Source organism: Denticeps clupeoides, chromosome 2, assembly GCF_900700375.1.
Source record: "Denticeps clupeoides chromosome 2, fDenClu1.1, whole genome shotgun sequence".
Taxonomy (NCBI): domain Eukaryota; kingdom Metazoa; phylum Chordata; class Actinopteri; order Clupeiformes; family Denticipitidae; genus Denticeps; species Denticeps clupeoides.
Window position 1 is genome coordinate 36,515,190 of NC_041708.1, and position 12,508 is coordinate 36,527,697.

At 42.6% G+C, this 12,508-nt stretch overlaps 1 protein-coding gene across 3 annotated transcripts in view; it reads right to left on the reverse strand.

Annotated features, from left to right (window-relative positions):
- Positions 1–12,508, reverse strand: part of LOC114766850 (DNA polymerase alpha catalytic subunit-like) — a 42,126-nt gene that overhangs the window by 16,896 nt on the left and 12,722 nt on the right. For all 3 annotated transcript variants that reach the window (XM_028958140.1, XM_028958132.1, XM_028958123.1), the window contains exons 27-33: positions 8,442–8,474; positions 8,244–8,336; positions 7,313–7,518; positions 6,644–6,776; positions 6,415–6,546; positions 5,721–5,895; positions 4,902–5,083 (exon numbers count right to left, since the gene is read on the reverse strand). In XM_028958140.1, coding sequence (XP_028813973.1) covers positions 4,902–5,083; positions 5,721–5,895; positions 6,415–6,546; positions 6,644–6,776; positions 7,313–7,518; positions 8,244–8,336; positions 8,442–8,474 — 954 coding nt within the window. The remainder of the gene's footprint in view (positions 1–4,901; positions 5,084–5,720; positions 5,896–6,414; positions 6,547–6,643; positions 6,777–7,312; positions 7,519–8,243; positions 8,337–8,441; positions 8,475–12,508) is intronic.

Sequence of the window (12,508 nt, forward strand, 5' to 3'; positions counted from 1 at the left end):
ATCTTCACTGAGAAACATGCTTATCGCCACACAAAGTAATCTATGTGCCTTCAAAGTCGGTGCGTTCTAATTAGTGAAATAAAAGGCAACAAACACAAATGCATGCAGGCGGCACTTCATTCTGTCAGAGAGGACTGTGAAAGGGAAGCTCTTTTGAAGTCTGAGAGGCTGTGACGACTCCAAATCTAAAGGAGGACAGGCCTTAGGGTAACCCAGTCATCTGGGTGGGGGAATGCATGTCAGGTTTTTATGAGTTCCTCCGAGACAAGAGAAAGCTGCACATGGAGCTCTTAATTAGAGAGTGATAATTTCTCTCCACCTCCTCTCGCCATCTCTCCAGGCTGACCTCGGCCTGCCGTGGGACTGATGTGCCGGGGGTGGGTGGGTGGGTATGTGGGTTGGAGATACAGGAATAAACGATATAATGGCATGCCAACCCAAACCAACTCCCTCTGTCTGCCCTCCTCACAGGTCTAAAAATAAAGAGGCTGAAGCCACGTCGTCACAATCAAGGCTGCCGACGCCAGGAACCACAACGTTGACGCTTGCACTACGGGAGTCATCTCTTTGGTCTGCATGTTTAGGCTATACTTTTTCTAATTTCTTTTAGTCTAACATCATAGAGTACTTTTGTACAGTTATTTTGTAATGTTCCGGCAAACTACACTTTTTTTTTTTTATAATGAAGAGTACGCAATATAAAAGACACTTGCCCTACCCCTATAGGTTTGAATCAAGCACTCACACGACAGAATGACAGAGAGCGTGCATTTGTGTGGATCACTTCATGTGTTTCCGATTCCACAGACAAATGGCATTCTGATTGGTTTGCTTCACAAAATAAGCCAATCAGATTTAAGTGTGGGAGGGCATTTATTTAACTCAAGGAGGTTATGATTACCTCAAAAACCGCTAAGTGTTATCAGTGGAGCATCATGAGCCTGAGAATTCATTTAACAATTTGAATTTGAGCAAGCTGAATAAAATTATTTCATTTTGTTGGTTATTGGCATTGTAAATTATATGCTAAAACTATATAGAGTAAAATTGTAGAAGCAAAATATTCAGAAACATTTTTTGTGTTTTTGTGTTCCAGTGTTTGGAATTCAAAGGCTGATTAAATTTCGTAATCTGATTGAAATTGGATACAGTTGGATGCTGATGATAAAGTTGGATTAATCAGTAATACTGGAATTGTTTATTTGTTTTCTTTTTACTATATTGTACCTTTGTAATTGTGATAGAGCAAGTGGAACACCACTTTTTTATTAAAGCAAAACAGGGTAACCTATGTTTGTGAAGTTGTACTTCATAGCACATTTTTTATTCATATTATGTTCATCATAAATGTTCAGAAAGGTTGATTAAAATCACAGAAAGGTTGATTAAATTGGCTTAGTTCTGGAGCCAATAAGCCACTTGGTTAAGCTTTGATCTAATGAAAAGTTTGAATAAAACCATTTTTGGTGAGGAATAACAGCAAATTGCTCATTTTTAAGAGGCCTTTCATATTGCATAACATACTATTGATGTAGTTGTTTTAAAACAGTATGATCTATCAAAGTAACAGAGTACTCGAATACAAAAATACTCGATAGTTGCAGCCCTACATCAATGTAGATGTAAATGAAGACCCAAAAAAAAAAAAAAAAAAAAAAAAAAAAAAAACTTACTGCTGGATCTGATAGATGTTTTGTTGTCTCTCTGTTTTGTATAGGGATACATAGCTGCAGACTGGCCTGTTTAACCACCAACAGCTCTAAAATGGATATGTAGAGCACATTGAAGGAGCAGTGGTTTGCCTAGCGGTTAAGGAAGCAGACCCGTAATCAGATGGTTGGCCGGTTCAAATCCCGATCCGCAAAGGTGCCACTGATGTGCCACTGAGCAAAGTACAGTCCCCACACACTGCTCCCCAGGTGCCTGTCACGGTTGCCCACTGCTCACCAAGGTGATTGGATAAAAGCAGAGGACACATTTCATTGTGTGCACAGTATGCTGTGCTGCAGGGTAACACAATGACAACCTCTTAACTTTCACTTGCATGTGAGCATTAGAAATGAACCCCTGGAAGGTGGCATTTTGGTCTGGTCGCTCATATTTTACATAATGTAAACCCGTACGGGAGCTTGTCCAGGATTTCTAGTCTTGTCTTGGATCCATGTGCGATTCTTTTCCATTTTTGAGAATGTTGCAAAGCCTTTTTGTGGGTAAGGCCCAAGAACCATTTGTGGCGTTTCCAGGCTCTGCGAGGAAAAGTTATAACTGCATACAGGAAGCTGTTTTGAAGAGTTATGAAGTTGTTCCTGAAGCGTAGAGATAATGGGTTAAGTCACTGGAAGAAGAGACAAGCAAACATATACTGAGGTATAAGTTTACACATATAATTGTTTTGGACAATTCAAAAACACTCCCAGAATGAATCGGTGTTTATTATAATGAGAATAGAGTATAAAACAGCAGCAGAGGCCACCATCATGGCTGATGAATTTGTGCAAGTGCATCGAAGTCAGGCTCAAGAACCACGTAGTGGGAGTTGTACGGGGACTTCTGGGGTTTCGCATTCAAACCCTCCCCCAAACCGGGATCGGGTGCGCAGGGGTAGGGGGTGTGTGAATGTTTGCCATTATTGTTTAGACCCGAGATGCTGGAAAAATAGTGTCCAGTCTTAAAAGCAAAGAGCAGTCATAGTTAACCTGGTTCTATTGCGTTAGTTATGCAAATGAGCAAACACCAAAGAAGGGAATATGTCTGATCCTTTGGGTGCTGGGTCTAAGTTGGATCTTTTGCAACCTCCAGAGAATTAATTGCCTTTTATTATTGACTGGTTTGTGTCTCTTGTAGGGAGGCAATGAGAATTTGCCTGTTAAGGTCCTCAGGGACACGGGTGCGTCTGAATCCTTTGTCTTGAAGTCTGATTCTTACTGTTCCTCTGCACCTGATGGTGTTGCAGTCTGACCTACTCCAAGGCGAGGCCTGATGCCAACATATCCGATGTGTATACTGCATGTGCCGTAAATGTGCAGGCGTGGTGGGGGACAGTACTCATGCCTTTAAACCTGTCAGTTTACCTTCTTTGCCTGTTTCTCTTTGTTTGGATGAAGTGATTGCAGCTCAAAAGGAGGATGATGGTTTAAAGAAGATGTTTGTTGGTGTTTTGTCCATGGGGGAAATGCATAGTGCGACCAGGGGGTATTTCATTCATGAGGGACTTTTCGACTGCAAATGGGTGTCACAGGACCATGGGGTCCTATTTACCAAATTGTAGTGCCAAAGAGATTTAGAGATGTGGTACTCAAAACGACAAATGGGGAGTTGGCAGGGCATTTAGGGGTTACGAAAAGATATACCAGGCTTTTGAAGTAATTCTACTGGCCTTGCATGAAGAAGGATGTGGGGTACTTCATAAAGACCTGTCAGACATGCCAACTTGCTGGTAAGCCTAAACAGGCCATCAAGCCTGCACCTCTAACCAAATATTATTATTAGGCCCCCTTTACACAGATTTCATAACTTCCACTGGACTGTATTCTTCTGGGCTTCAAATTGCCCAAGCCATATTTCAGCTCTTAATAAAGCACATTTTTTGTATCTCTCTTAGTAGCCTAGTGGGTAACACACTCGACTATGAAACAGAAGACCCGGGTTCGAATCCCGCTTACTACCATTGTCCCTGAGCAAGACACTTAACCCTAAATTGCTCAAGGGAGACTGTCCCTGTAACTACTGATTGTAAGTCGCTCTGGATAAGGGCGTCTGATAAATGCTGTAAATGTAAGATTGTTTTTACCTATTGGAAATAGGAAAATGGAAATAGCCATAAAAACAAAATACATATATAAAACACACACACACACACACACACACACACACACACACACACACAGAGAGAGAGAGTACAGTCATGGCCAAATATTTTGAGAATGTTTACTACTTCAGTGTTTTTAGATCTTTGTGTGAGTTGTTTGTGGTGTATTGAAGCATAGGATTAAAGTTCTCTATTGGATTAAGGTCCAGGGAGTTTCCTGGCCATGAACAAGAAATTTTAATGTTTTTTTTCCCCATTGTTCTTCACCAAACTGTTCTTGGATGGTTGGGAGAAGTTGCGGTTGGAGGATGTTTTGGTATCATTCTTTAGGCTGTGTTCTTAGGGAAAATTGGGAGTAAGTGCTTCTCATCCACTCCCTTGGATGAGAAGCAGCCCCACACATGAATGGTATGAGGATGCTTTACTGTTGGCACAAGACAGGACTGATGGTGGCACTCACCTTTTCTTCTCCGAACAATCATTTTACCAGATGCCCCAAACAATCGGAAAGGGGCTTCATCAGAGAAAATTTTTCCAAATATCAGAATGTTCTTGAAGTGGTTAGAAAATGGTCCTGGCGCTTGCTAGACTTTCTTGGGCACCCTGAAGCCTTCTTCACAACACTTGAAACAAGTTTTTTGTGCAATCTTAGTAGCAGCAATATCCTTGCCTGTGAAGCCCTTTTTATGCAACGCAGCAATGACTGCTCGTGTTTCCTTGCAGGTAACCATGGTTAACAGAGGAAGACCAAAGATTTCAAGCATCACCCTCCTTTTAAAGCATCCAGTCTGCTATTCTAACTCAATCAGCACAACAGAATGAAACAGGCTTGTGCTTGTCAACAGTCTCATTTGTGTTAACAAGGGTCCTTTTGTGACAGAGATGAAATGTAGTGGAAATGTTTTTTGGGGGATTAAGTTAATTTTCATAAAAGAGGGATTTTGCAATTAATCTGATCACTCTTCATAACATTCTGGAGTATATGCAAATTGCCATAATAAAAACAGAAGCAGCAAACATTGTCACTCTCAAAACGAAACACTCTTAAAACCATGGCCGTACATAGAACCATCCATGTTAATGTGATACTCACTGCTCCTTCAAAAACATTATCGTATATGTTGTCAGTGCTGCAGTCTGGGCAGGTGAAGGTGAACCTCTCGCAGTCACGGTAGCGTTCCTCATCTGTGAGCTGTGCTGGTGCCCCCAATAGGCCATCCCCTTCCTCCTCCCGGTGCTGCTGCTGCTGGGCCCGGAAATGACTGGGGTCCAGTCCTAAAACAGGCCAAGCAAAATAATCTACACACAAAATCTCAGGACAGAAGACTGGGTCACAGTGACTCAACATGGCTTACAGTCATTTGATTGGAGTTGTTAAGTCACAGTGAGCAGAACCGCACAAGACAAGACACACAGGTAATGTGCATGGTTCAACAAGACAGTTCCTCGGATATGATAGATATGTCTAAAAAGACACTTTGAAAGGATAGTAGTGATGACAAGTGAAAAAATTATTGTAAAAAGAAACAAATAAAACCACTATCATATTTTACCAGGCAGCTGAGATCATCAAATCATTAAGCAGCAGCAGCTGAATAAGCACTTAATCTTCCCAGGTGATAGCGAATACTATTAGAGCTCAGAAAACCCCCGACATCGCCCTGAGTAATTTGGCTAAGTGAATAAGTGAGTAAATAAAAGTGTTGACTGCAAGGCTACAGGGATTAACCACAGATTAATACACCCAACCGCTGCTGCCACCTACAGACATATATGTGCTATTTCTGCTTCCTGAGTCATGCAATTTTGCATTGCTGCACTCTATCTGGACCAGTCATTTCTTTTTAAAAAATCTAATAAATAAATTAATTTAATATAGAAATGGTCACATTGTTTAAATGTAGACACTCACCAAGCCAGGAAGCAATGAGTACGCCATCAATGCCATCAATTGGGTCACAGATCCTGGCCACCACAGGGTGCACCTGTTGGGAGAGGTAGTACTGCGTGTCCAAGCTGAGGCCCTCCTGCTTCTGCAGTTGCTCCATAGCGTAGGCCCGCTGACTCGCAGCCAGAGTAGAGCCATCCTGAGGAGAACAAGGGCAGGAAGAGGTAAAGTGAAGTGATTGTCATTGTGATACACTGCCACAAAAGGTGCCCGGGGAGCAGTGTCTGGGGATAGTAATTTGCACCACCACTGCCTACACAAATATTAGACATGGAGACTTTGAATAAGGTTATTACAACCTATCACATGGGAAAAATAACATCTGACCATAACATCCAATTATGAGACAATCAGCGAATCCCAAACCGCCAAGGTTCTACTGAGCAATATAGTGTCCCCGCAAACTGCTCCCCAGTGCCTTTTGTGGCTGCCCACATTACACTACGGTGATGGGTTAAATGCAGAGGACACATTTTGTTGTGTGCACCATGTGCTGTGCACCATAATGACAATCGCTTCACTTTTACATTCAAGATCTTCAAAAGACAACGGGTTTATTGTCTTAGAAGCCTACCTATTCACCTAGAAGCTTACATTCATTAACCTTAAACTAGCAGACCCTGAAACAATATCAGTATGGTCACTTTGAGAAATGCACCTGACAGATGACATAGGACACCGTGTCCCCAGCTTTGACTTTCTTCCCTCCCTGGGTGTTGATCCACAGTGCCACGTGGACATGAGGAAGACTCTTTTTATCAGGATAGTCCTGTGGGTCCTTGGTCAAAGACTGCAAATCACAAATATACACAAAAATAAATGAGACTCACAAATTAAACTGAACACACGTGCGTACCAACTTGTATGACACTGTAACCTGGCTTCACCTTGTGAATCTCAAACATGTTGAGTGGCACTGCGCCACTGGCCACTTTTTCGCCCACCTCAATCAGGTGCCTCTGGATATTCTCCACTATGGTGTCACGATTCTGGTCCGATAGAATCTGACCAATCACATAACTGTGAAAAAAATGATAATTATATGACTCAATCCTAAAGTCAAGTGGAAGGTCAAGTTAACGTTTATATATATTTATATGTTAACATATAAACAAATATAATATAAAAAAATAGCCTGGGAGCTAAACACATACATACACTTAAAATCAGCAGAAACAATATACTACTGTGTTGCAATTATTAAGAGCAATTACACTGTAGATATTGCATAACCCAGCACTTAAACCTGTCCCCAAGAACTTCAAACCCTGTGCAGATTTTCAAATTGACAAAATAATCCCTGGATTAGTGCATAAGTGATGGCAACAATCATTATATAAATATTCATATCATTAAACTTTATTATTTGATTTCCATAAGGTCTACTATTTGTCAAGTTAAATAACCAAATGTCCAGAATATTGTGATTTTCAAGTGATTTCCCGCACTGGTGGGAGTACTATTCAATGAAACCATTCCATGATAAAATTCCATGTTGATTATGAATGATACTGAACTGTCCTGAACCCCTTATGAGAATTAATCAGTCTACTGACTTGCCGCACTCCTTGGCGAGGTCACACCAGTCCCTGCGGACAATGTCCAGACCTTTGAGCTCCTGTTTGGTGGAGTAGCGGCCATCCCCTTGAGGTTCAACCATCAGAGCTGCATACTTCTTTTTTTTCAACAGTAGCAGAGACTTGAAGACCCCGTCAATGTCAATTTCCAGCAGTTTATACAGCTTATTCACCTCACTCTTAACCTAGACAGACAAGGCATATGTAGTCCTTTACGGTACAGATAGATGCAAGGACTGCAGGGTTATTTTGAAATAGTTCATGATGCTGGAAAATGAAAGCAACGGACACAGTACCACGTGACATGTTTAATAAACTGTTTAATATCTCTGGTATCTTCGGTATCAGCCTGGCATAATAATAAATATCAATCTAATTGTTTTTTTGCCACATCACCCAGTCCTACCAGTGATATTGCGCAAAATAAAAAAAATAAAAAAAAGAAAATGAAACGGACCAGAGCCTGATGTGTAAATTGCCATATATCCTAAGATTTGCCATTTGGACTCAGGTTGACCTGTTAGTTATATGACACATCCAACAAATGAGACTGATGTTGAGGAACCTAGTACAGGCCCAACTGAAGTGCCCAACAATACATGTGTGGCTAGTTGTACTGTGTGGAATATATGTGGGGTAGCCAGTAGTACGCGGCCTTCTGACAATGCTTCATTGCCACAGTGTAACAAATAATAACACTGAACATTACATTCACAGGACAAAAGGTGCAAACAGGTAGCACAGTAAGTGCAGTGCAGAGTGACATGCGGTGTCAACAGATAACTAGAGAATAAAAGTCAGACTGAATGGTATTGTGGTCTGAATGTAAGCATGCGACAGACGACAACCCAATTCAAACTGTAAAAAAATATATATATATTTTTTCTCTTGGTGCAATTATAAAAATGACCTTGTTTCCCAATTTGAAGACCTCATCCAGATTGGTGCTGTTGGTGTTGATCATGATCGAGTCTGTGTCGCCATAAATGACATCAAGGTTCATCTAGGACATCAGACCAGGAAGGAGTTCAGAGTTCAGTACACAAAAACAAAATGTATTAAAAAATTCCACACAACCTCTGGTCAAATGTAAGATGCAGTGACTCACTCTCTGCACCATGTCTTTTGTATGCATCAGGATCTAAAAGTAGGAGAGGAGAAAGAGAGAGAGAGAAACAAAAAACACTTTATATTTGGCGAAAAAACAGCAACAGCTTGTGTACAGTCTCAAAACACACGCAATTTCAAAAGCATTGTGCAAATCTCTGTAGGTACACACCTGCCAACCAGCAGAGGCAGCAGCAGCATATTCACACACACACACACACACACACACACACACACACACACACACACACACACACACACAGCTAAAAACATACAGACATGCTCACTTGCACGCAAGTACACATACACACACAAAGAATTTAATTAGCAAATCTATTCAGTAATTCAACACTTAGCAATGGGGGAATGAAAAAGCCTCAGTGATTTGCTTTTAAATGGAGGATAATTGGCTAAGAGGGCTATTAACTGCACTGAAATGGGGCTCCAAACCCACACACCAGCCGAGCCATAATAATGCCTAATGGCCTTAATCACGAGTGGCCTGGGTGATGGCCGAACGCAGCAGTGAGAAAAGGAGGGTGAGTGGGGGGAGAGAGAGAGAGAGAGAGAGAAACAGAGGGCTGTCCAGCTGCAGAGAGGAACCCACGTCAGCCACAGCTGCCAGATCGAGTCGGAGCGAGCGAGGGAGGGAGGGAGGGAGGAAGAGGGCGACGGGAAGCGTGTGAAGACAGATGGCGGTGGTTTCAGAGCAGTTTGAGGGGGTAAATGTTGACTCAGGGCGGTTACTGTTCTGCGAGTGCCAGGCCCGGCCCAGTGGGGGTGACCTCTGTGGCAGAGGGATCCGGACAGGTGTGGGAGGGAGGGGAGGGATAAGGACTCTAATCTGAGGCCTGGAAGAGACGTGGCCACGGTGGAGCCTGTCAACAGCAATAGAGCAAGACTGCGGGCAAACACACACACACAGGCCGGACCCCTGCACCCCTCAGGACAAGGACACAGCTATTTCCGAGACTGGGGGCTACACTCCTTGAAACTGGAGCAGGACTTAAGCATGCTTTATGAGGTGGCAAATTCCGGCGAGGGGGGAAACGCAGAGCCATGTTTGAGTAATTACAGAACAGCCCTTTGCATTAGTGAATACAGCCAAGGTCACCCAAAACACACAGAGCACACATCAGCACTGACAGATCTAATTACAGTAGAGCAGGCACAAGCTTAGTCAGTAGGTCTGGCCTCCGTACTTACATCAAAGCGTAACCAATATGCTACATAAAACTCTGACTGTAGTGATCCTTAAAGGCCATCTGACCAAAGGTGGAAGTGGAAAAATCCCCCCACTGTATCGACTGGGTCCTGTGCAACTGCTGCTGAGGTGCAGTTGTGTTGTATCGTGGAGTCGAAGCCATGCACCACATTGCATATGAAAGAGGACCAATTGTCAGACATTGTAAGGTTGCACGATGATACATATAAATAGTGAGCAAGCTTATAGAAGTGACAGTGGTGGCCTAGAGGTTAAGGAAGTGGCCCCGCAATCAGAAGGTCGCCGGTTCGAATCCCGAGCCGCCAAGGTGCCACTGAGGTTCCACCGAGCAAAGCACCGTCCCCACACACACCTGTCATGGCTGCCCACTGCACACTAAGGGTGATGGTTAAAAGCAGAGGACAGATTTCGTTGTGTCACCATGTGCTGTGCTGCAGTGTTTCACAATGACAATCACTTCACTTTAAATTGTGTAATTGTAATAGTTTTACAGAATGATGCACAAATAGGCAATCTGCTGTAAGTACAATGAGTTGACAAGTTGAATTGAAACTAGGGCTGGACGATAGTACCATCCAGATAATGATCACAAAATAGCTTTACATTGATTAAAAAAAATAGATATCGTCAATAGCACTCATTCTATCCACCTCTGATCACACAAGAAGCCAATAATCATGAAAACCAATCCAATCACTTATTTGGAAAAGTTACTGCTCACGTCACTTACGTTGACTGACAGAGCAATCTTCCTCAATTCAATTTACACAAATACAAAAAGCCATGTGCTAGCCAGTGGGAAAGAATGTGATTTTTCCTTTGCTTTGTATTTTTTATTAAAGAAAACATCTATGACATAATTAAAAAAAAAACAAAAAAAAAAACAATTGTGCCTTCTTGGCCAATAGATCTCATGGTTGTTCAAAAGTTGTATCCAAATTATACAATCCTCTCTTGACTAACAAGGCAGAGTCTTATATTATAAACTGTGGGAATCAACTCTTTCTAATGTCTGGAGTTTTGTTGGAAAATTGAATTTTTTTTTTCTTTTTAAAACACCATTGCCAGAGGCAAATTTTCATAGGATGTCGGAGGAATTGAAGTGAATGTGAACCATTACTGTTTATTGGTGCTCTTGATCCCAGTCTCGATGTCCTATACTTGGGGAATTTACCCAATGATGTAATTACTGTGCAGGACATGTTTAAAATAATTTAGACTGCAAGTAAAAAATGCTATAACTAGAAAGTGTCTCCGGCCCAGCCTCACAAGACTGTTCGAGTACCATTTATGAAATCTTCGTAATTGAGTGAATGAAATTACGTTTAAGATGGCAGAAAGCAAGCTTTTGTAAATTCTGGGAAAGGAGGATTATTTTTGACCCCAATTTATTTTAGACAGTGACACGTAATACGAATCGGAAATGTTTACACTTGATTAAGAACTATCTCCCTTAATTTTTGGTTATAAAAATATGAAATAGATTGTGATTGACGGTAAGACTTATAACAAGTGATGAATTATATGTTTTGCCTATTTGCGTAAAAGTGAATTTAGAAAAAAAAAAGAAAAGAAAAGAAAGAAGCGGCGGATGAATAGAAAAATTGCAGGGAAAGCCATCGGGTAGAGCCATTGGAGTTGCCGTGGCGATGGTAAGGAGAGTCGTCGCCGGCAGGGGAGTAAATTAGCGGGGCGACGCTTACACAAAGTCTGTCACGTTAGCGCTCGACCTTGAGCAGGTGCAAGCTCATTACCCAGACAGCCATAAAGTCGAGTCACTTAGCACCGCCACTGAACGGCAAATTAGGCAGATCACTTTGCCCCGGCGTTAACACGGCAAACAGCTCTGAGCCTCCAGAGAGGGAACGCGCCACCGGGGGTGGGAGGGACAGTCGGCGGGAAAGACCAGCGCCATGGTGACGAGTTCACTCGTGTGTGTATGGCTTTCTGCCGCTTGTGAGAGACGGGGCGAGGCCCGGTGGAGGACAAGTCGATCGAACCGGAGCTCAGGAATGCAGGAACTCGTCTTTAAAACGCATACCAAGCACACATATCGCGGTCTGTATAAACATCGAGCTACAGGGGGCTCTCGCACCCCTCACCAGCTGCACCGACCAGACAAAAACCCAATCACTTCTCCAGGCCGGCGTCCAATAACCCAACTGCCCATGCACCATGCTCACAACCACCTAAAATGGAGATGCGTCATACAAGACCTGTTCGACGAAAAGCCACGTACTGGCAAGTGAGAGGAAAAAGTGTCGAGTAATCGACTAATTTCCAAGACGCTGTGAACAGTGCCCAGCGCTGAACATTTCAAGACATGCTTCTAAATCTAATATAGGTAGGACATTTGGCAATGTCACCAATGTCACCAACTAAACTAAAAATAAACCAAAAAAATTTTTTTACATTGAATCATAATTCTGGGTCTACAAAACAGGAACATTCAAACATGGAGTCAGTAGATGGATTAGGGGCAACTTGATGTGTTTTATCATAAGCCATCTGTGTCCAAAAGCATTTGGAAATAAATGGATAAATACCCTCATTATAATCATCTTAAAATGTGCAATAGAGGCCGATGTCTCTGGAATCTAGCGTGTGTGTGTGTGTGTGTGTGCGACTGAGAGAGCACCCATATCCCACGTTAGGGAACAGTTTAGCTGACAGACGAAGTGTGTAATTAATAAGGCCAGTGAATTAGAGGCTGTGTAGAGCAAATCAGACTGGCGGGGTCAGGGAGGAACACTACTGCGCCACCCTACCCCACCCTCCCCACACAGGGACGGGGGCGCCAGCGCACAGCCCGAAATGACAGGGGTCAGGGGGAGCCTCGCATG